The sequence below is a fragment of the Balaenoptera acutorostrata genome, chromosome X, assembly GCF_949987535.1.
Source record: "Balaenoptera acutorostrata chromosome X, mBalAcu1.1, whole genome shotgun sequence".
Classification (NCBI taxonomy): Eukaryota; Metazoa; Chordata; class Mammalia; order Artiodactyla; family Balaenopteridae; genus Balaenoptera; species Balaenoptera acutorostrata.
The window spans coordinates 98,472,860-98,494,366 of record NC_080085.1 but is presented as its reverse complement, the minus strand read 5'-3'; the positions used below and the strand labels follow the sequence as shown (position 1 = coordinate 98,494,366).

Here is a 21,507-nt window from a genome sequence, read left to right as displayed (position 1 = left end):
TCTGTAGAGTGCATTGGGTAGTATAGTCATTTTCACAATATTGATTCCTCCAATCCAAGAACATGGTATTATCTGTCTATCTGTTTGTATCATCTTTAATTTCTTTCATCAGTGTCTTATAGTTTTCTGCATACAGGTCTTTTGTCTCCCTAGGTAGGTTTATTCCTAGGTATTTTATTCTCTTTGTTGCAATGGTAAATGGGAGTGTTTCTTTAATTTCTCTTTCAGATTTTTCATCATTAGTGTATAGAAATGCAAGAGATTTCTGTGCATTAATTTTGTATCCTGCAACCTTACCAAATTCATTGATTAGCTCTAGTAGTTTTCTGGTGGCATCTTTAGGATTCTCTATGTATAGTATCATGTTCTCTGCAAACAGTCACACTTTTACTTCTTCTTTTCCGGTTTGTATTCCTTTCATTTCTTTTTCTTCTCTGATTGCCATGGCTAGGACTTCCAAAACTATGTTGAATAATAGTGGTGAGAGTGAACATCCTTGTCTTGTTCCTGATCTTAGAGGAAATACTTTCAGTTTTTCACCATTGAGAATGATATTTGCTGTGGGTTTGTCATATATGGCCTTTATTATGTTGAGGTAGGTTCCCTCTATGCCCACTATCTGGAGAGTTTTTATCATAAATGGGTGTTGAATTTTGTCAAAAGCTTTTTCTGCATCTATTGAGATGATCATGTGGTTTTGATCCTTCAATTTGTTAATATGGTGTATCACATTGATTAATTTGCATATATTGAAGAATCCTTGCAACCCTGGGATAAATCCCACTTGATCATGGTGTATGATCCTTTTAATGTGTTGTTGGATTCTCTTTGCTTGTATTTTGTTGAGGATTTTTGCATCTATATTCATCAGTGATATTGGTCTGTAATTTTCTTGTTCTGTAGTATCTTTGTCTGGTTTTGGTATCAGGGTGATGATGGCCTCATAGAATGAGTTTGGGAGTGTTCCTTCCTCTGCAATTTTTTGGAAGAGTTTGAGAAGGATGGGTGTTAGCTCTTCTCTAAATGTTTGATAGAATTCACCTGTGAAGCCATCTGGTCCTGGACTTTTGTTTGTTGGAAGATTTTTAATCACAGTTTCAATTTCATTACTTGTGATTTGTCTGTTCATATTTTCTATTTCTTCCTGGTTCAGTCTTGGAAGGTTATACCTTTCTAAGAATTTGTTCATTTCTTCCAGGTTGTCCATTTTATTGGCATAGAGTTGCTTGTAGTAGTCTTTTAGGATGCTTTGTATTTCTGCAGTGTCTGTGGTAACTTCTCCTTTTTCATTTCTAATTTTATTGATTTGAGTCCTCTCCCTCTTTTTCTTGATCAGTCTGGCTAATGGTTTATCAATTTTGTTTATCTTCTCAAAGAACCAGCTTTTAGTTTTATTGATCTTTGCTATTGTTTTCTTTGTTTCTATTTCATTTATTTCTGCTCAGATCTGGATGATTTCTTTCCTTCTACTAACTTTGGGTTTTGTTTGTTCTTCTTTCTCTAGTTCCTTTAGGTGTAATGTTAGATTGTTTACTTGAGATTTTTCCTGTTTCTTGAGGTAGGCTTGTATAGCTATAACCTTCCCTCTTAGAACTGCTTTTGCTGCATCCCATAGGTTTTGGGTCGTGGTGTTTTCACTGTCATTTGTCTCTAGGTATTTTTTGATTTCCTCTTTGATTTCCTCAGTGATCTCTTGGTTATTTAGTAACGTATTGTTTAGCCTCCATGTGTTTGTGTTTTTTACGTTCTTTTTCCCTGTAATTCATTTCTAATCTCATAGCGTTGTGGTCAGAAAAGATGCTTGATATGATTTCGATTTTCTTAAATTTACTGAGGCTTGATTTATGACCCAAGATGTGATCTATCCTGGAGAATGTTCCGTGCACACTTGAGAAGAAAGTGTAATCTGCTGTTTTTGGATGGAATGTCCTATAAATATCAATTAAATCTATCTGGTCTATTGTGTCATTTAAAGCTTCTGTTTCCTTATTTATTTTCCATTTTGGATGATCTGTCCATTGGTGTAAGTGAGGTTTTAAAGTCCCCCACTATTATTGTGTTACTGTCGATTTCCTCCTTTATAGCTATTAGCAGTTGCCTTATGTATTGAGGTGCTCCTATGTTGGGTGCATATATATTTATAAGTGTTATATCTTCTTCTTGGATTGATCCCTTGATCATTATGTAGTGTCCTTCCTTGTCTCTTGTAACATTCTTTATTTTAAAGTCAGTTTTATCTGATATGAGTATAGCTACTCCAGCTTTCTTTTGATTTCCATTTGCATGGAATGTCTTTTTCCACCCCCTCACTTTCAGTCTGTATGTGTCCCTAGGTCTGAAGTGGGTCTCTTGTAGACAGCATGTGTATGGGTCTTGTTTTTGTATCCATTCAGCAAGCCTGTGTCTTTTGGTTGGAACATTTAATCCATTCACATTTAAGGTAATTATCGATATGTATGTTCCTATGACCATTTTCTTAATTGTTTTGGGTTTGTTTTTGTAGGCCCTTTTCTTCTCTTGTGTTTCCCACTTAGAGAAGTTCCTTTAGCATTTGTTGTAGAGCTGGTTTGGTGGTGCTGAATTCTCTTAGCTTTTGCTTGTCTGTAAAGCTTTTGTTTTCTCCATCGAATCTGAATGAGATCCTTGCTGGGTAGAGTAATCTTGGTTGTAGGTTCTTCCCTTTCATCACTTTAAGTATATCATGCCACTCCCTTCTGGCTTGTAGAGTTTCTGCTGAGAAATCAGCTATTAACCTTATGGGAGTTCCCTTGTATGTTATTTGTCATTTTTCCCTTGCTGCTTTCAATAATTTTCCTTTGCCTTTAATTTTTGCCAATTTGATTACTGTGTGTCTCGGCATGTTTCTCCTTGGGTTTATCCTGTATGGGACTCTCTGCGCTTCCTGGACTTGGGTGGCTATTTCCTTTCCCATGTTAGGGAAGTTTTCAACTATAATCTCTTCAAATATTTTCTCGGGTCCTTTCTCTCTCTCTTCTCCTTCTGGGACCCCTATAATGCGAATGTTGTTGCATTTAATGTTGTCCCAGAGGTCTCTTAGGCTGTCTTCATTTCTTTTCATTCTTTTTTCTTTATTCTGTTGCGCAGCAGTGAATTCCACCATTCTGTCTTCCTGATCACTTATCCGTTCTTCTGCCTCAGTTATTCTGCTATTGATTCTAGTGTAGTTTTCATTTCAGTTATTGTACTGTTCATCTGTGTTTGTTTGTTCTTTAATTTTTCTAGATCTTTGTTAAACATTTCTTGCATCTTCTCAATCTTTGCCTCCATTCTTTTTCCGAGGTCCTGGATCATCTTCACTATCATTATTCTGAATTCTCTTTCTGGAAGATGGCCTATCTCCATTTCATTTAGTTGTTTTTCTGGGGTTTTATGTTGTTCTTTCATCTGATACATAGCCCTCTGCTTTTTCATCTTGTCTATCTTTCTGTGAATGTGGTTTTTGTTCCACAGGCTGCAGGATTGTAGTTCTTCTTGCTTCTTCTGTCTGCCCTCTGGTGGATGAGGCTATCTAAGAGGCTTGTGGAAGTTTCCTGACGGGAGGGACTGGTGGTGGGTAGAGCTAGCTGTTGCTCTGGTGGGCAGAGCTCAGTCTAACTTTATCCACTTGTCTGTTGATGGGTGGGGCTGGGTTCCCTCCCTGTTGGTTGTTTGGCCTGAGGTAACCCAACACTGGAGCCTACCCGGCTCTTTGGTGGAGCTAATGGCGGACTCTGGGTGGGCTCACGCCAAGGAGTACTTCACAGAACTTCTGCTGCCAGTGTCCCTGTCCTCACGGCAAGGCACAGCCACCCTCTGCCTCTGCAGGAGACCCTCCAACACTAGCAGGTAGGTCTGGTTCAGTCTCCTATGGGGTCACTGCTCCTTCCCCTGGGTCCCAATGCACACACTACTTTGTGTGTGCCCTCCAAGAGTGGAGTCTCTGTTTCCCCCAGTCCTGTCAAAGTCCTGCAGTCAAATCCCACTAGCCTCCAAAGTCTGATTCTCTAGGAATTTCTCCTCCCGTAGCCAGACCCCCAGGCTCGGAAGCCTGACGTGGGGCTCAGAACCTTCACTCCAGTGGGTGGACTTCTGTGGTATAAGTGTTCTCCAGTTTCTGAGTCACCCACCCAGCAGTTATGGGATTTGATTTTATTGTGATTGCACCCCTCCTACCGTCTCATTGCAGCCTCTCCTTTGTCTTTGCATGTGGGGTATCTTTTTTGGTGAGTTCCAGTGTCTTCCTATCGATGATTGTTCAGCAGTTAGTTGTGATTCCGGTGTTCTCGAAAGAGGGAGTGAGAGCATGTCCTTCTACTCTGCCATCTTGAACCAATCTCCAGTCATTAGTCCACATGTCCTACATTTGCTCACTCTTCTCAAGGTTTAAGGTCTCATCTCTTCAGTATCTTTTATTGCAATATTCGCTTTACTGTAGAAGCCTGGAACCAAACCCACAGTATCTCCAAAGTATGCATGAATGAGAAGTCCACAGGCTGACTGACTTCAGGTGAAGCTTGATCCCACAACACAATATGTCATCAAGAACCCATTTATTTCCTTCCCTCTGCTGTGCTTTCCTTGGTGTCTCTTGAGGTGAATGACTTTTAATTGGTAGATATTTCAAACTATTTTAATATCCTCTATGATTATTAATATGCTCTGGTTTTCTATTTGTTTGTGGTTTAATTTTGGTAATTTTCCAGAAAATGCTATCACTTAGGTTGTGTTCAGCTTCTTGTAACAGAAAAGCATGCCTAAAAGTGGGTTAACAAAAAGGGAGTTTTCATCTCACACAACTAGAAGTCTAGAGGTTGAGCAGCTCCCGGATTGGTTAATTCAATGGCTCAAAGACATCACAAAGGACCCAATTTATGCCATTCTCAATGTGGAGGCTGCATCTTTTAGGTTGGCGCTCTTCATAGTCCCAAGATGGCTACCAAAGTCTTTGGTGTCACATGCAAATGACAACATTCAGAGGCAAAAAGGGGAAATATTTCTTTTTTTTACATCTCTTTTTAAGAACAAAGTAACTTTTCCCAGAAGCCCTCTAGTACATCTCATTGGGCAGAATTGTACCAACTGCTCAAATCTAGGTCAATCACTGCCCAAAGAAATGGAATTACCAATATTGACTTAGTCTTAGACTAATTAAGACTCTTTCCTTGAGGTGAAAGGGTGGCTTCTTGCCTAAGCACTTGGCTGCATGGAGGGGAGGAGGTTAAACATACAAGAAAAAGTAGAGCTTGGGACTTCTCTGGTGGTCCAGTGGTTAAGACTTCATGCTTCCAACGCAGGGGGTACGGGTTCAGTCCCTGGTCAGGGAACTAAGATCCCACATGCTGTGCGGTGTGGCAAAAAAAAAAAAAAAAACAGAAAAGAAAAAGCAGAGCTCTACTGACAGAGCATTCCCCCATCTCTATCCTTACCATTATTTCATGTAGTAATTTAATACGTATCTATTGAGAGCCTACTACGTGCCAGGTTTTGTATATAGAGTAGTAAACATGACAGACAAAGTTCTTGCTACTATGGAGTTTACATTTTGTTTGGGGGAGCTAGATGTTAAAACAATAAACAAAAATGTGAGTATTTCAAATAGTAATAAGTTCTTCAAGAAAATCAAGTCTGTATAATGAGAAGAGGGTGACATGAAGGGACTTGCTCCATTAGAAATGTGTTCTTGGGAGGCTTACTGAAAAGATGACATTTGATCTGAAATCTACATGATAAGAAGGAAACTGAAGGTCTAGCAGAAGAGGATTATAGGCAGTGAACCACATGTGCTAAGGTCTCAAGGTGATCACGTGCTTGAGAGTTTTGAAGAATAGAAAGACAGCCAATGTTCTCTTAAAATGAGGTGGATGGACCTAGAGACTGTCATACGAGTGAAGTAAGTCAGAAAGAGAAAAACAAATACCATATGCCAACACATATATATGGAATCTAAAAAAAAAAAAATGGTTCTGAAGAACCTAGTGGCAGGACAGGAATAAAGACGCAGACGTAGAGAATAGACTTGAGGACAAGGGGAGGGGGAAGGGTAAGCTGGGACGAAGTGAGAGAGTCGCATGGACATATATACTCTACCAAATGTAAACCAGATAGCTAGTGGGAAGCAGCCACATAGCACAGGGAGATCAACTCGGTGCTTTGTGTCCACCTAGAGGGATGGGATAGGGAGGGTGGGAGGGAGACGCAAGAGGGAGGAGATATGGGGATATATGTTTATGTATAGCTGATTCACTTTGTTATACAGCAGAAACTAACACACCATTGTAAAGCAATTATACTCCAATAAAAAAAAAACCATTGTGTTTTGTATACCCACACCTGAGCATCTGCTATGTCCGTCATCTAGAATGACCATCCTTACGTTGCTGTCTAGCAAACTCTTACCAACCCTTTAAGACATAGCTCAAATATTTCTCTTCAATTTTCTCCCCAGGTAGAGTTGAACACTTCCTCCTACTATATAGTGTCCCTACTATATATTAGACTCCGTATCAGACCATAGTACATTTAACTTATTTTAATTTTTATCCCTCTCTCTGGACTTGGAAATGTTTGAAGACAAGGGCTATGTCATTTATATATGTATATTTGTATTCCCTACCGCCAAGTGATCTGGGCATGACAAATACTAGTTGCATAACAAGTATTAAACTGAAACATCGAATATCTACTATTCCTGGCACTATTATAGGCATTATGGAGCATACAGAAGAATCTACCTTCATTGAAGTAGTTCAGAATGTAGACTCTAGAGTCAGAAGCTTGGCTCTTATCCCCTTCCCACCAGTTACTAGCTATGTGAACTTAAGCAAATTACTTAACCTCTCTGTGTCTCAGGTTCCTAATCTGTGAGGTGGGAGATAATAATGGTAACTGTCTGAAAGTGAGGAATAATTTAAATAATGTATGTGAAGCATTTAGCACACACAGTATCTGGCACATAAGTGCTTCATGTTAATTTATTATTTATAAATTAACGAAATTATTGGATTGATAAGATTTATACAAATGAAAAGCATAATACTACAAACACACCACTACGCAGGATGGTCTAAAGTGCCTTTTGAAACAAAATATTATGGTGTCTTGATCCTGCTGAACGAGAAATGAAGAAAAAAACAGCCACAGTGTAACCTGTCTTGGCCTGACCATGCTAGAGAACTGTGCTCACTTCTGAGCAGCATACTTTAAGAAAAACAAAGTATAGTATAACTAGAATCAGACCACTAGGATGCTCATAATTCTAGAGAAGGGGAGACTCCTGGGGGCAGAGAGAAACCTGAGAGCTGAAATCAAGCACGCGAAGGATTGTTATGTAGAAGAAAGGAGAGCTTTGCTCGATACTGCTCTAGAGAGCAGAACTAGGGCCATGGAAGAGAAGCTGTAGGCAGGTGATTTCAGCAGGACATCAACGAGCATTTGCTGAATGTCAGCACTCACCATGAAGGTGAGAAAGTGGTGAGTGTCTCATCAGTGGAGGTGCTCATTAAGTGAACAATCACTTAACAAGGATATTGTCAAGGGGAGTTTTTCACTGGACAGGGGATTATTCTAGATGACCTTTGAGGTCCCTTGCAGGAGGCTCAAGATCTGGACCTTTCTGGGAAAGATTAGTGTTACTACATTAAAATTAGGAAGTTCTAAAAGTGGTATTCTTAAAGGAGTCAAAATGCTCTCGAAATCAACGCACACACACACACACACACACACACAGGTACATACACACAAGCTTCCTCTAACCAGCCCACCCCTGTGGCTATGTGCATGAAGTTTCCACTTTAGTCACTCATTGGATTGGGCATTCAAGGTTCTTGTTCAAATGTAATTTTTTACTAGATGAGGTATGGCTTTAAGTGACTTAGCTGTTATCTTCATCTTCTATCACAGTGCCTGGTACATATTCATTGAATGTTTATTATTCACTTGAGATTGTACAAGTTTATCAAATTAAACTGACTTTCCTTAAAGGACTCTGAAGAGACGGACAAGTAGACAGATAAGCTTGGATAAGAGCAAGACGTCACAAGGGTTTCACCATTCAAACTCAATCCTCATGGCACAGGGGGCAAGCCACACACAGATCCCATGTCCTTCCAAAGGCACCATTTTTTTAGTTAGATGAAAAGCCAGGCTTTCCTCCTCACAGACAAAGTCCTGAGCTGGGCAACGATCTGGGCTGGGATTTGGTGAGAATACTTTGCATCCTGGCCTTCTGCCCAGCCCATTGATGTAGCTCTTTAAATCGTATCATTTAAACCCACAAATGTCACAGATCCCATTAGACAAACTCCTCTGGCTAGCAGCACAGAAAAGAAGGAACATGATAAGCCCCCTGAGGCAGCCTGATTGACCATTCCTAATCTTTCATGCTTGGGGGACTACACTGGGAGTAGGATTCACTCGTAGAATGGCATGAAGTGCTGGCTGGTTTCATTTCATTCAGTTAAGGATACACCTCAAGGCCAGTGCATAATGATGGGAAAGCCAGCCTCACCTCCTGGCTTAGGTTAATGGCAGATGAGTGCAGTCTGCCGAGTATAAAGGTAAAGGGTGATGGAAAGGAACCTCCCCTATAATCCATCTTCAAGAGATGCCAGAAATTCCATCATTAGTTACTTATTCCTGGAATAATGACAGAGTAGGACTAACAGCAAGCCTATGGAGAAAGAATTAGCCTCAGAGCTTGGAGCAAGGCTGAGGCTAAAGCTGTAAGTGAGGGTCAAATGGCGCCAGCTTTGGGGATTGGCAGAGGGCAGGAAACTAGGCAAAGTCATTAGACATCTAAAGAAGCCTGCATGTAGACAAACAATATAGGGAACCCATTTTTACATCACTCTCAGCGTGTAGTGTAGAGTTGGGCATGAAACCATAAAAGAGATTTCCAGGCCTCTCCTTTCCCCTCCATCACATCTTTCATGTCCTTCTAAACATACATCTCTTTACTCCCAAGGCCACAGCAACTTTCCTAATCAAGGAATCCACATTAAGGTGTTATTAGCTATTGGCCACATGATTTATTATTCCTTCCAGGGGTAGTTTTAGAGATGTAGTGTCTTAAAGCAAAGGAGTGACTCTCTAATAGTACATCTCAGGCAAACTTCTGGAGGAAAGATTTTTTTTCTCTACAGAGGAATACCATGAGGCTTCTCATAACACAGCCCACTGGAAACGCAATAGACCAGATTAATTTCAAATGCAAGAGGTGAAAAGTAACACTAGACTCTGAATTGACTAGATATCATCCAATCATACTCACTTCAAGTCACAAATTTACCGTGATTTTACTGTCCTCTCTCTTTGCTACTGTAACCCACACATCTGGCATAGAGTGAGAGTTCAATTAATGGTACTTTTTGTTGCTTTCATTATTATTACTATTAGAAGCAGTAGTAGTATTAGTGCTGCCCCAGTACCTGGTACAGTGCCTGGGACATATTAATTATTCAACTATAATAATTATTTTATTGCACTGGCTCCTGGTATAGTGCCTGGCACACAGTAGGGCACCGATTGAGTTAGTTCCCTTTGTTCTCACCTTTTCCTGGGATACATTTGTCTTCGGTTTCCCCCCAAGCTGCACATTGCTAAAGTGGGCACAGACCTTCCTGTAGCAATAATGCTTAGCCCAGCACCACAAGTGACACCATATGAGAAGACATCTAGCCTTCTCTTCCATGTTAGCCCCTTAAGTGGCAAATGAGCAACAAGTGTCTAAGATCATTTTTTTTATTTTTTATATGGGGAAAATGAGGTTTTGAGCTATTGCCTTGTAATTTTAGTTTACCTCTAGTCCCTGTATCCTATTATAGCCTTAAAAATATGCCCCCACCACTATCTCCCAACTAGGCTATGATCAATCTCACCACCTTTGTTCATGTGGTACCTGAACTACCCTCATATTTTTATACTAAATTCGTCCTCCAAGGACTGGGTAACAGCCACCTTCTCCATGAAACCTTCTCTGAGACTTCCAGCCTCACAGAGCCCTTTCTGAAATCCCAAAGCATCAAATCAGTAGCACACAATTTAGCCCTTCGTTCTGTGGCTGCACCAACCTCCTTAGCTAGATTGTATTTGCTCATTAAACATCCATCTGTTGAGCACCCATCATGTTCCAGAGCCTGTGTAAGTGCTAAGAAGGCAGGAATCAAGGTACTCCTACCCAAATGGCAGGAAGACAAACACGCAGTTGAGTGACATTGGAGAAATGTGATCTGAGTGCCAGTGGGGAACTCAGAGGGAGATTGGCTAACTTTCTGAGGGTCTTGGGGGAAGGCTTCACAGAGAAGGGGACCTATGAGCAAGGTGCTGAAGTAGAGAGAAGTTAGTTAAGTGGAGAAGGTGGGATGAAGCCATATGCAAACGCACGGTCATGAAAGGGCAACTCAGAGAACATGACTCAGTATGGCTAGAACTTGGGGAGAGATGGAGAGAGATGAGAGAATATCATGGAAGGTTTACTCATTCATTCATCAAATATGTATCAAGCATCCAGGGTGTGAAAAACAGGACAGATGCAACTGCACTTGAGCTTTAAAGCAAATTGGACTGAACAGACGATTACCCAGGAAGACAAAGAAATATGTCTATATAACTAGAAATTCTGATTAGCATCAAGAAGGAAGAGAAAAGGCTACAATGGAGAGAAGAATATGAAGGAACCACTTTATAATACAGGGTAGTTAATTAGGGCTTCTCTGAAGAGGTGGCATTTTGTTGAGGCTTGAAAGATGAAAAGAGCTGGAGAAGAGTATTCCAGGAGATGATCCAAGGTCTTGAGGTGGGAGAAAGCTTGGCATGTTGGAAGACTCAAAAGAAGCTCCACAGGGCTAAAGAATAGTGGATAAGAGTGAAAGAGTGGCTTAAGATGACATTGGAGAGGTAAACACAAGCCAAGACTTAGTAGATCTCAGAAAGGAGTGTTGATTTCATCACAAGAGCAGTGGGATACTCACCAAGGAGAGTGAAATGGGATCAGATTTGTGGTTCACAGGATAACTTGGGGGTGGTGTGGAAGACGATCTGGAGGGGGAGAGAATGGAGTCAGGATAACTAAGTATAAGGAGGTGGAATGGTCCAGGTGAGAGATGACGAAGGCAGGGACCTTTTCTTTCTTCTGTTCCAAAAGTGACTAGCTCAGTGCTAGGCACATGGAAGGCTTCCACTGTGTTCATATTGATTAATTAAATAAATATAAACTGAATTGTGTTGTTGAGTCTCTTTTCAGGAGGTCACACTGTCCCTTCTTTCTCCTCCCTTTTTTCTTTATAACAGAGACAAGGAGGCATTCTACAATTAGTATTATTAAAGTAATTTGCTGTTTAGTGACAAATGCTTCCTCTAAATGCCACTTTCCTTTAGTCATTGCTGAGTTACTTCAAAGTAGCACAAGAAAATATCAGTGCTTCTCAAGACAGCCAAGCAGCACTCTTCTCTCCTGAGAGTTGGATGTAGAGAGAAATTTGTCACTTGGGCCTGTTCAGGGCAAGAGGCAACACTAACCTTCAAATACCAACTTCCCAGAAGATCACAAGCACATGAATTACAAATGCCACTTGGTATAATATATGCCTCTCACTCTGCCAAAGCAGAGATATAATTACCTGGAAGAGTAAGGCAAATGTTTGTGGAAGCTGCATGTCTTCATCTTCTCTTACATCCAGGAGATGAGACAAGAGGCCCTTTGTCACATTTCCGTTTCTTTTTGCTGGCAAAACAGTTCGGTAATGAAAGACACTTAAATGGGTTCATCCAGACCCAGCCTCCAGAGGGTTCTGGAGGTCCCAAGGATGGTAGGGAAAGGGGAGTCAATCACCTAATGGGTCTGAGCCTCATCTTCTCCCATGGGGAGGATAATCATTCCCATCTTATAGGGCTAGTACAAGGAGTCAATGAGGAATGTGCATGAATTTAATCTGCAAACTACAAGGCAAGAGCTCTATACTGTGATTCATTCTATGCAATTAATGGCAAAGTCTGTCTTTTATTCTTGGTCTCCCAGAGAAAGTTAAACATATTGTAGGAACTCAATAATAGGTTTTTGCTTTGAAATCACTTCTGTTAAAATCTGGCTTTAGATGTGGTACATGTAAAACAGGCCGTTCACTTCTCAGAATTGAATCAGACAGATTCTCATATCTGTCAGCTGCTTGGTTTGGAATCATGGAGGAGAAAAATCATGAGTGGGCAGAGGGGGTAGTGGCTTAATCTGTTGGAGTCAATACCCCTTCCCCAGTGAGCAGCAATAAGAAGAATGTTTCAGTTAGCACTACAGCAGTGTTTCAATCCAGGATCTGCATCTGGGGCAGCTGCAAATGTAATCCTACAAACTAGCACAGGCCCACAGGCCCAGGGTCCAAAGGAAATTGGCCAAAGATGAGGTCCAACTTTGCATCACCAGTCAGAAGTATTATCACGAGTATTTTCAGACAGCAGAAGGGAAGGAAGAAACTAACTTGTGCCATGTCTCAGGAGGTTTCCTCTGGGCCAGTTGCTTTAATCAGCCATTGTCTCATTTAACTCCCACAGTAGCCTTATGAGGTGGGAATTAGTGTTTAGTGTGGAGCCTGGCACAATTAATGTTATTAATATCGATAAGCTTAATAATAATAAACTGAAGCACCGTGAGCTTGAGTAACTTACCTAAGGTCGCAGACCTGGTAAAGCCAGGATTTGAACCCATGTCTTTCTGACCCAGAAACCAGGGCTTTTTCTGCTATGCCCCTTTGCAAGAGGAGAAAGATTGTGGCTTTAAAACAAGTGAGGATTTTCCAAGTCATTAGCAAGGCTGCCTCCATAACTGGCCGCTTGAGACCTGCAGGTATCTAAGAATATCTTTGGTCTCCCTCTCTCTCCTCATTCAGGTTTCTAAATTGCTATGAACCATGGCCCAGCTGTACTACAAAAGGGTCAACTACTCACCCTACAGAGACCGGATCCCCCTGCAAATTGTGAGGGCTGAGACGGAGCTCTCTGCAGAGGAGAAGGCCTTCCTCAGTGCCGTGGAGAAGGGGGACTACGCCACCGTGAAGCAGGCCCTCCAGGAGGCCGAGATCTACTACAATGTCAACATCAACTGCATGGACCCACTGGGCCGCAGCGCCCTGCTCATCGCCATTGAGAATGAGAATCTGGAGATCATGGAGCTACTGCTGAACCACAGCGTGTACGTCGGTGACGCACTGCTCTACGCCATCCGCAAGGAAGTGGTGGGCGCTGTGGAGCTTCTGCTCAGCTACAGGCGGCCCAGTGGAGAGAAGCAGGTAAGAAGCCCCTACAGCCGGGGAGGTACCCAGGGACAACAGAGCGCCACAGGGTCAGAAGCCTTGAAACTAAGGAGGGTTATAGGCGGGCTGCAGTTGAGAAGCTCTATCATGGCAGCCCTCTGCCCTCAGGAATAGCATCAGTGATCTCAGATGGGGTCTTAGAGCTACCCCGCATGGCCCACACTGAGTTTTTACTCATTTGCTTTTTCCTTATTGGTACTTGCCCCTATACCTTCAACACTTGACCTAAAAGCGTCTTCTCTGTTTCCAGAACAGTCAGGCTCCTTCTACCCTCCCTACCCCCTGCTCCATATCTTCATTTCCTTCCTCACTGAAAGGGGGGACAAGGAGAAACCAAACACAGACCTGAGCTTTCCCCTTCTCACCCGCTCTCTTCTGAAGAAGGACAGGAGGCCTTTCAACTTGAGTGCCGCGGCACAGATGCAAATGGATACAGGGGCTTACACACCTCTCCAGTTCCACGCATGTGAATGCATTCCACCCCTAGATGTTCAGGGGTTTGCCTCTGTGATTCTCCTGTCCTCTGAGGCACCTACGTTTAACACTCTGGAGTCATCTTCGAGTCCTTCCTCTCCCCTGTCTCCATGCTCCATCCCCAAGCCCTGTGAGTTCTTCCTTCCCAATATCTTGCATTGATACATACTTTCTTTCCTCTCTAGCCCAGCTCCCACCACTGCACCTCTGCTTCTCATCATCTCTCTCCTACATGAGTGATTCTCAAAGTGTGGTTCTTAGTCCAGCAGCATTAGTATCACCAGGGGAACTTGTTAGAAAAGGCAAAAGTCTCCGGCCCCACCACAGACTGGCTGAATCAGACACTCTGGGGGTGGGGCCCGGCAAGCTGTGTCTTAGCAAGCCCTCCAGGGGTCTGGGATGCCCACTCGGGTTTGAGAATCCCTGTCCTAGACTAACGTGAAAACTTCTCTCTGGACTCCCTGCCTCTAGCCTCTTTCTTTCCCTCAAGCCATCCTGAACAATGATACTGGCTTATTCTTTCCCAAATTGCATAACAATCCTGTCATTCCTGTCCATCCCTTCAGTGACTCCAATGTCTCTTCATTAGAAGAGAAACCAGCCCATGAAGCCTAGCACTCAATACCATTCATTAATGGTCTTTTCTAGTCCTGTCTCCCCCTTAGTCCCTTCTAAACCCCTCAAGTTAGACAGGTCCCCACTGTCTCTCTTCCTTTGGAGCATAGTAGGCACAGGTAGTAGGAACAAAGAAAATACAGTCATCCAACGTGGAATACCACAATACATTAAAAAGTAGAAATAGTACAATCCAAAACCAAAATTGCAAAGTGCTTAAAAAATACTGATAATGAAAACACTCAACATCAAATCTTATGGGACATGACCAAAGCTGGGTTTAAAGGGAATTCATAGCTTTAATACTTGCCTAGTTAAACAAAAAGGAATGAAAATAAGCTAACTGATAACTCGCAGACTAGGAATTGGAATTGATAGAGCAGAAAACAAGGTACTAGATTAAAAGTTCCTTGGGTAAAGGGCCTGAATCAACATTTAACACAGTGCCAAGAGAGAAGAGACCTTATCTCTCTTCTTCACTGCTGTATCCCAGCACTGGGAAAGTGCCCGCAATATCAAAGGCACTCAGTAAATATTTATTTTATGAATGAATAGTATGCATCCGCACTGTGCTAAGCATTTTACACGATTTAATCCTCTCAGCTACTCTGTTAGGCAGGCACTACTATTACTGTCCCCATGATACTGATGAGACAAATTGAGCCAATGGATGGTTAAGTCAGTTATTCAAGGTCACAATAAATGTCAGAGCCAGAATTCAAACCCAGGCAGCCTAGCTCCTAACCCCACCCGCTTAACCACTAGGCTATCCTGCCCTCCTGGCAGTCTGAGTTAAGTCTGAGAACTCCCAGCGCAGGAGTTCTGAGACAGGTTAGATGAGTGGAGGACGGATGACCTCTCTGGAAAGGACAGGCCTATAGGATTTGGATATACAGCTAAGCAGAGAGGTGTAAGCATGGTCCCTACCCAGTCCACGTCCCCATCCCCATCACAGCTGATTTGTCCTGGGCCCCTTTTCCCTAGAGCCCTGCTAAGTGTCTGAGTGATTTAATGTGCTAATCTGAACTAAGGCTTACCCAGCCACTCTGCTCCATGATCTTGTCCACCTCTGACATTATGTAGCCATTGGCTCTACCCTTCACTTGACACCAATCACACACTAATGCGTACTACTGGTCAACCTTCCTTGTATAAATGTCTAGTCTCTGTAACTAGATTGTTTCTTAAATGTGAAGCGTACTCTAATGCCCAACTGTTTCCATGCATCCCCCATCAGCACCTGACCCAGTGCCTAGTATATAATGGGTGATAGATAAATTCTTGCTGATGAACAAGAAGGAGTCAAGTGTATTCCCAGAAAAGCACATAGCTAGCTGCTTGAACAAGACATCCTGGACTTTCATATTCAGTCCCATTTAGCTTCATAACTGTTTTGAAAGAGGTGAGAGCACAGAGGAAATTTCCAAAGAGGGGACTAGCAATGGCAGCCCTATCTGAGTTTTGAAAGTAGGCCAAGTCCTTATTTGATGGCCAACCCTTTCTCCCATCTTTCCCCATTGCTCTGGTAAACCCCGAGGAAGAAAGGCGCCAGGTAAAGTCACTCGAAAGTGCAATCTAAGGCATGACCTCCCCTGGATAGAAGCAGTGCTTAACTCACAGGAATGAAGCACCACTGGTAGAATGTCAGGCATATGAAACCTGGGTGCAGCTATTGGGGACAGGCTGTTTTTCACCAAGGGCCTTTCAGACTCACTGCCAATATAAGATCTCCTTTGTCCACCGTACATCGTACTGTATATACAAACCCACAGAGCTATCAGCTCCTTCCCCCAGTCTCTTCAGCAGCCTTCTCCTCCCTTTCTCCTCTCTCTCCTAAACCCCACCACTGGCCGCTACTAAATTGCATTTTCTTCCATTGCTCTGACAATTGCGGTGGTAAGTCATATATCAGTAACTATAACAACAGGCTGCCACAGTGCTGGAGCCCTGCCTCTCTGGGAGATAGAAACAAGATTTGTTTACCTGGGAGCAGTCAGGGATGTGAGCAAACACAGGACTCCTGAAGGACCTTGGGTCCAGCTGGGCAGGCTACTCTCAGGAAGGCACTCTTCGCACACATAGAATCCAAACACCTGTCCCTTTTCATGGGGGCCCTCCCCCAGCTCGCCAAAGGATCGGGCACAGCTGACCTCCATCAATCTTGGGTGGATAAACTAGTCCCCTCTTTGGCTTTATTGAGCAAGGAGTTTGGCTTCAGGTTGGCAGCAAGACCCCCTCTGCTGCACCCTTACCCCAGCCCATCATGCTCTTCTTCCTCTTCTAGCCTATCAAAACTGCTCTCAGATAAAGACTGGAGGCTGGGTGTACATGGCTGACCCTGGCTTCAAGTATCATCACTCTCATGGACACCTGCATTTTTAATAGGTACCAAATCTTAAAGTAAAAAGGGTGATGCTCTATCAGATAGAATTTCCTGCACCAGACAACAAGTAGAAGACTCTGTGCGTGTGTGCGCATGTGTGTTATTCTGTGGTCTTCTTGCTACTCCAGAAAACCGACCCACTTGGAAGCATCCACTCCCTAACCACTACAGCCTGTTTCGTTAGGGTTAGATTTTGGCCACCTGTGGGATTTGTGATTCCTTGGGGAAAACACTCTTAAATAGTTCTCATTATTCTCTGTAGTCTCTCAAAAAATGTTGGACTACAGAAGGTTTAATACCAGCCTATTTCTTGTCCATGAAACCTACCGCCTTTGGCCCACTGACTCTTGGAACCACTAGAGCAGCATCGTCAGCAGGGGGCGCAAATCCAGCTCCAATCCAGAGAGGAGTCTTGTGTCTGTCTATGGTCAAAACTAGCTCAAAGATGAAGCTTTGTGCATATGGAGAACTTGTCAAAATGCAGATTCCTGAGCCCCATTGCATACCTACAGAATTAGAATCTTGGGGTTTGGGCCTGGAATCAGCATGTTAATAAGCCCACCCCCAACCCGTTTCTGGGTCAGAGGTCTATGTGACTCTCTGTATTCATTTCCTAGGGCTGCCATAGCAAAGTACGGCAAACTGGGTGGCTTAAAAGAAATGTATTCTCTCACAGTTCAAGAGGCCAGGAGTCAGAAATGCAGGTGTTGACAGGCCTGGTTCCTTCTGGAGGCTCTAAGAATCTGTTCCATGCCTTGGCTTGTAGCTGCATCACTTCATTCTCTGCCTCCGTCATTATATGGGGTTCTCCTCTGTGCCTTTCGTCTGTGTGCTTGTGTCCAAATCTCCCTCTCCTATCTCTTATAGAGACCAGCCGTTTAATTTAGGGCCCACCCTAATCCAGGACTACCTCATTTCAACTTGATTACATCTGCAAAGACCCTTTTTCCATATAAGGGCACATTCACAGGTACCAGGTGTTAAGACTTGAACATATCTTTTGAGGGGATACAGTTCAACCCACTACACTCTCGAAATACTAGCCTAGACAAGTAGTTTTCAAACATTTTCAGTAGCGGAGTCTTTCATTAAATGAAATCCTACAGAGACGTAAAACAAACAGACCCAAGCAGAGCTGCCCTAGTTTAAGTGCAGGTCAGGGCCAAAAGCCCCACTTCTTCACACACACACGCACACACACACACACACACACATACACCCATAACTCCTTGGCCCTGAGGAGCAAGCATAACTGGAAAACCACTGATCTAGAAGACAGAATGACAGACTCTAATTTGGAGTTTGAGGTGCTAGCCAGCTTGTAGCTAACAGGGTGACCTTGGGCAAGTCATAAGGTCTTTTACAAGCGTCTAGTTATAGAATCACCCTACAACTCAATTTCCTCATCTATAAAATGAAGCTCACAATACCCACCCCTACCTAATATAGAGGGCTGTTGTGAGGAAGAAATAAGATAAAGCTATATTAAAGTCTTCCGAAACAAAAGTTAATGCTAGACAGAGTTCAATGACTATTATTTTCAGCTTCACTCCATCAGTTTGACTTAGCCTGTCATATTGTGTGGAGAGACCAGCTGGCAAGTGGTGCCCACCACAAGGTACCGCCAGTACGGTGAGAGGGAGAGCCTCTTCTGCTGCCATGATCTCCCATTCATCCCTCCTTGTTCACTGGAGTCTAAGGATTTGAGCAACAGGGAGGTAGAGCTGCTGGCCTCTGCATCAACAGCCCACCCAAGGAATTTTCTTTCTTGGTCACTTGCGTCAACGCAGGCAGGTGGCAAGAGGCTAAGCCAACCTTCTCCCCATGGCCCGCCCCTCTGGGCTCTGCCATAATTACTCATTTGTCTGTGGCAGATGGCTCCAAATTAAAATTGGTCTCACAGATGAGCTAGCGAGATTAAGTCTCAACAACACCGATAAGTGTTAGTGTTGAGATTGTAGAAAATCAGCAACAGAGCCCTCCGCTTACCCCTTCTCCTATCTGATCCTTGGTCCCAGGGAGAGATGGCACAGTGTAGAGGGGACACTGAGGGCCTAGGAAAAGGTGACTGGTGCAAAAAAAGGGGCCGACAGTGTCTAGCCTATAAATCTCAAGTACTCAACAGGAGAGCAGAAAGTGAAGAACAGAACTGCAAAAGTCACTCTATTTACAGGCAGCCTGGAGTAGTAGAAAGAGCAGAGACTTTGGAGTCTTAGCAGTTTTAGTAGATGTGCTTCCTTGCACCAGTCACTTAAGCTCTCCAAACCTCAGTTTCTTCATCTGTAAATGTCAGCAATAATGGAGCCTACCTCATAGAGTTCTAGTGAAAATTAAATGAAATAATCCATGTATATTACTTAGAACAGTGCCTGACATAGTGAATACTCAATACATGGGAGGCAGTACTGTTCCTCTTCCTACTAGCTGAAGCCATGCTGATAACTCCTGCTGGCTAATCTCATTTATTCATTTTTAAATATGTATTAAGTACCCACTAGCACATAGTGGCTAAGAGTTCAGACTGCCTGACCTTAGGAAAGTTGTTTGCCCTGACATCAGTTTCCTTATCTGTATAATGGGGTTAATATTACCTACACCATAAGTGGTTGTGAGGTGTAAATGAGAATTATTTTTTAACTTTTGGCATAATTTGTGGCACATAGCATTCAGTAATGATACTCATATCATTAGAATTAATACAAAATATTATTAAATCTTTTTTACCTGAATTGCCCAATATAACAATAGGTATTTATCGCTATAATAATCTGAGTCACAGCTTTGATTCTATGAGTTTCGTTCCAAAGTCAAAGTTCTAGGCCAAAAACATGCGTTGTGTCAATCAAGTCAAGAAAATAAATCAGCCACTTCATTGGAAGAAAATGTCAGAATGACCACACGGCATCATATTGGCCAAACTGATAAAGTGAATTCTCTCCTCTCCTGTATCTGGGCTGACTTTTTGTAGACACGGCCTACTTCACTCACAGAGCAGAATCATAGGGTTTAGAGATCATTTGGTCTGAAATGACATGTCCAGGGTCGCTCAGCTGAGCTCCAACTGGCACAAATGCTTCCTGTCTCCCGAGCCACTATTTCTACCACCCCACACTGCCTCTGAGGAGTCATCAGAAGCAGTAACGCTTACAACGAAGCAGAAAATCAACAAAGCAGCTACAAGTAGTGTCTATCTAAAACAACTCATTCATAACAAAGTTCCAGCGAATGATTCATTCTGTTTAGTTCTCTTCAATTTTCTAAGTGTGTGTGAGTACTAATCATATGCCTCATGATAAAAATGAAAGATACAGTGAGTGCGCTCAAGACATTTATAGTCTCATGGGGAGAAAAGACACGCACAGGCTGTCTAGCCAGTCCACCCCTCTCAGTAGGCCTGGCCTCCTGTGTTCCAAGGGACACAAAAGACCTGAGCTAGTGATGCTTACCTTTCAGAAAGAAAAATATAATTATTTAAACTTGATCCCAAGTAGACCAAGGGAGCTAGCTGCATAATACTTTACAAGGAAGAGACTATGAAATAATCTCAAAAGCAAGTCACTAAATAAAAACACATGAGTTTTTTTAGCCATGACTGATCCCCCGCCTCCCCCTTCAGGGTTCCCACCAGCACAGGGCTTCCTTTCTGTAGCCTCACGCTCATGGCTGTATATGGCCCTGACCCACATACACATGTCCAATTAGGGAGTTTCCTGTTCTCCTCTCCTCTGGGTAGGTGGATCTCAGCTGTGTATAACAGCCCCCCTCCTCCTTCACCTCACATGCGCAGTTATCTAGAGGACAGCCATCTTCTGCCTCCTTTTCACCCCAGGCTCCTCATCATATTGGTTTTTTTCAACTTATGGTTCTTGTTGCAAACTCTGTTCAAGTGTGAAATCTCAGTGCAAAACTCAGCACTCTCCTCCCATCTCTCCTTCCAGCTGTCCTATCCCAGAGCACCGAATGTTGCCTTGTACTGATTCCTTTCCATATGCCAACAACAAACGTGGGACAGAAATAGAAAGGTGCAAGGAAATATGTGTCACATTATCCAAAACGTGTGATGTGGACAATATAGAGGGCCTCTCTGGTTACAAGTAGACAAAGAGCTTTCAGGGGAGGAACATTTGAGAAAAGAAATAAACTTTGAGCTGGAAAGGAGGAAAGAAGGGGACGGGACATTTGTCAGATGGAAGTGAATGAGCAATGACGTGGGTAGTGGGAATGATGGTGGCCTGTTCACGGTAGGTGCTGGAGTGAAGGGCTGGTGGTGAAAGCAATGCCTGGGACTCTTGTTACCCTCATGAGGTTAACCTCATGGAGGAAGGCCCCAGATACCTCACTCAGAGTCAGGACACTGGGTCAGGTGGGCCCTGAGTCTTATCAGAAACAGTAGTTCTTGGGCTCCTGTGCTCATCTGCCCTCCCTCTTTATCCTCTGATCCTAGCTGTAGTAAAGGAGAATGAGCGTATGGCCACTGGCTGAGCAGCTCCTTAGGTGGGACCTTGGTGAACGCCCTCCACTATCCCAGCTGGTTGCTACTGGTCCTCTGATTGGCAGTTGGGGCAGAGAGGACTGATGTGGGATGAAAGAAAGAAGCTGGACCCACTGATCACCCAGGGGCCTTTTGGACAGGTCTGACCCTCAAAAAATATTTGTGAGGAGCTGACCATATTGATCTTTGACTCTCTCTCCTTTTATCTATCTTCTTCCCCAAATGGCACTCTCTCCCTCCTCTCT

At 43.1% G+C, this 21,507-nt stretch overlaps 1 protein-coding gene across 1 annotated transcript in view; it reads left to right on the top strand.

Moving 5' to 3' along the window:
* Positions 1-12,896: 12,896 nt before the first annotated feature.
* Positions 12,897-21,507, top strand: part of TRPC5 (transient receptor potential cation channel subfamily C member 5) — a 225,440-nt gene continuing 216,829 nt past the window's right edge. The window contains exon 1 of the mRNA XM_057538148.1: positions 12,897-13,274. Within this exon, the coding sequence (XP_057394131.1) occupies positions 12,897-13,274 (378 nt within the window). The remainder of the gene's footprint in view (positions 13,275-21,507) is intronic.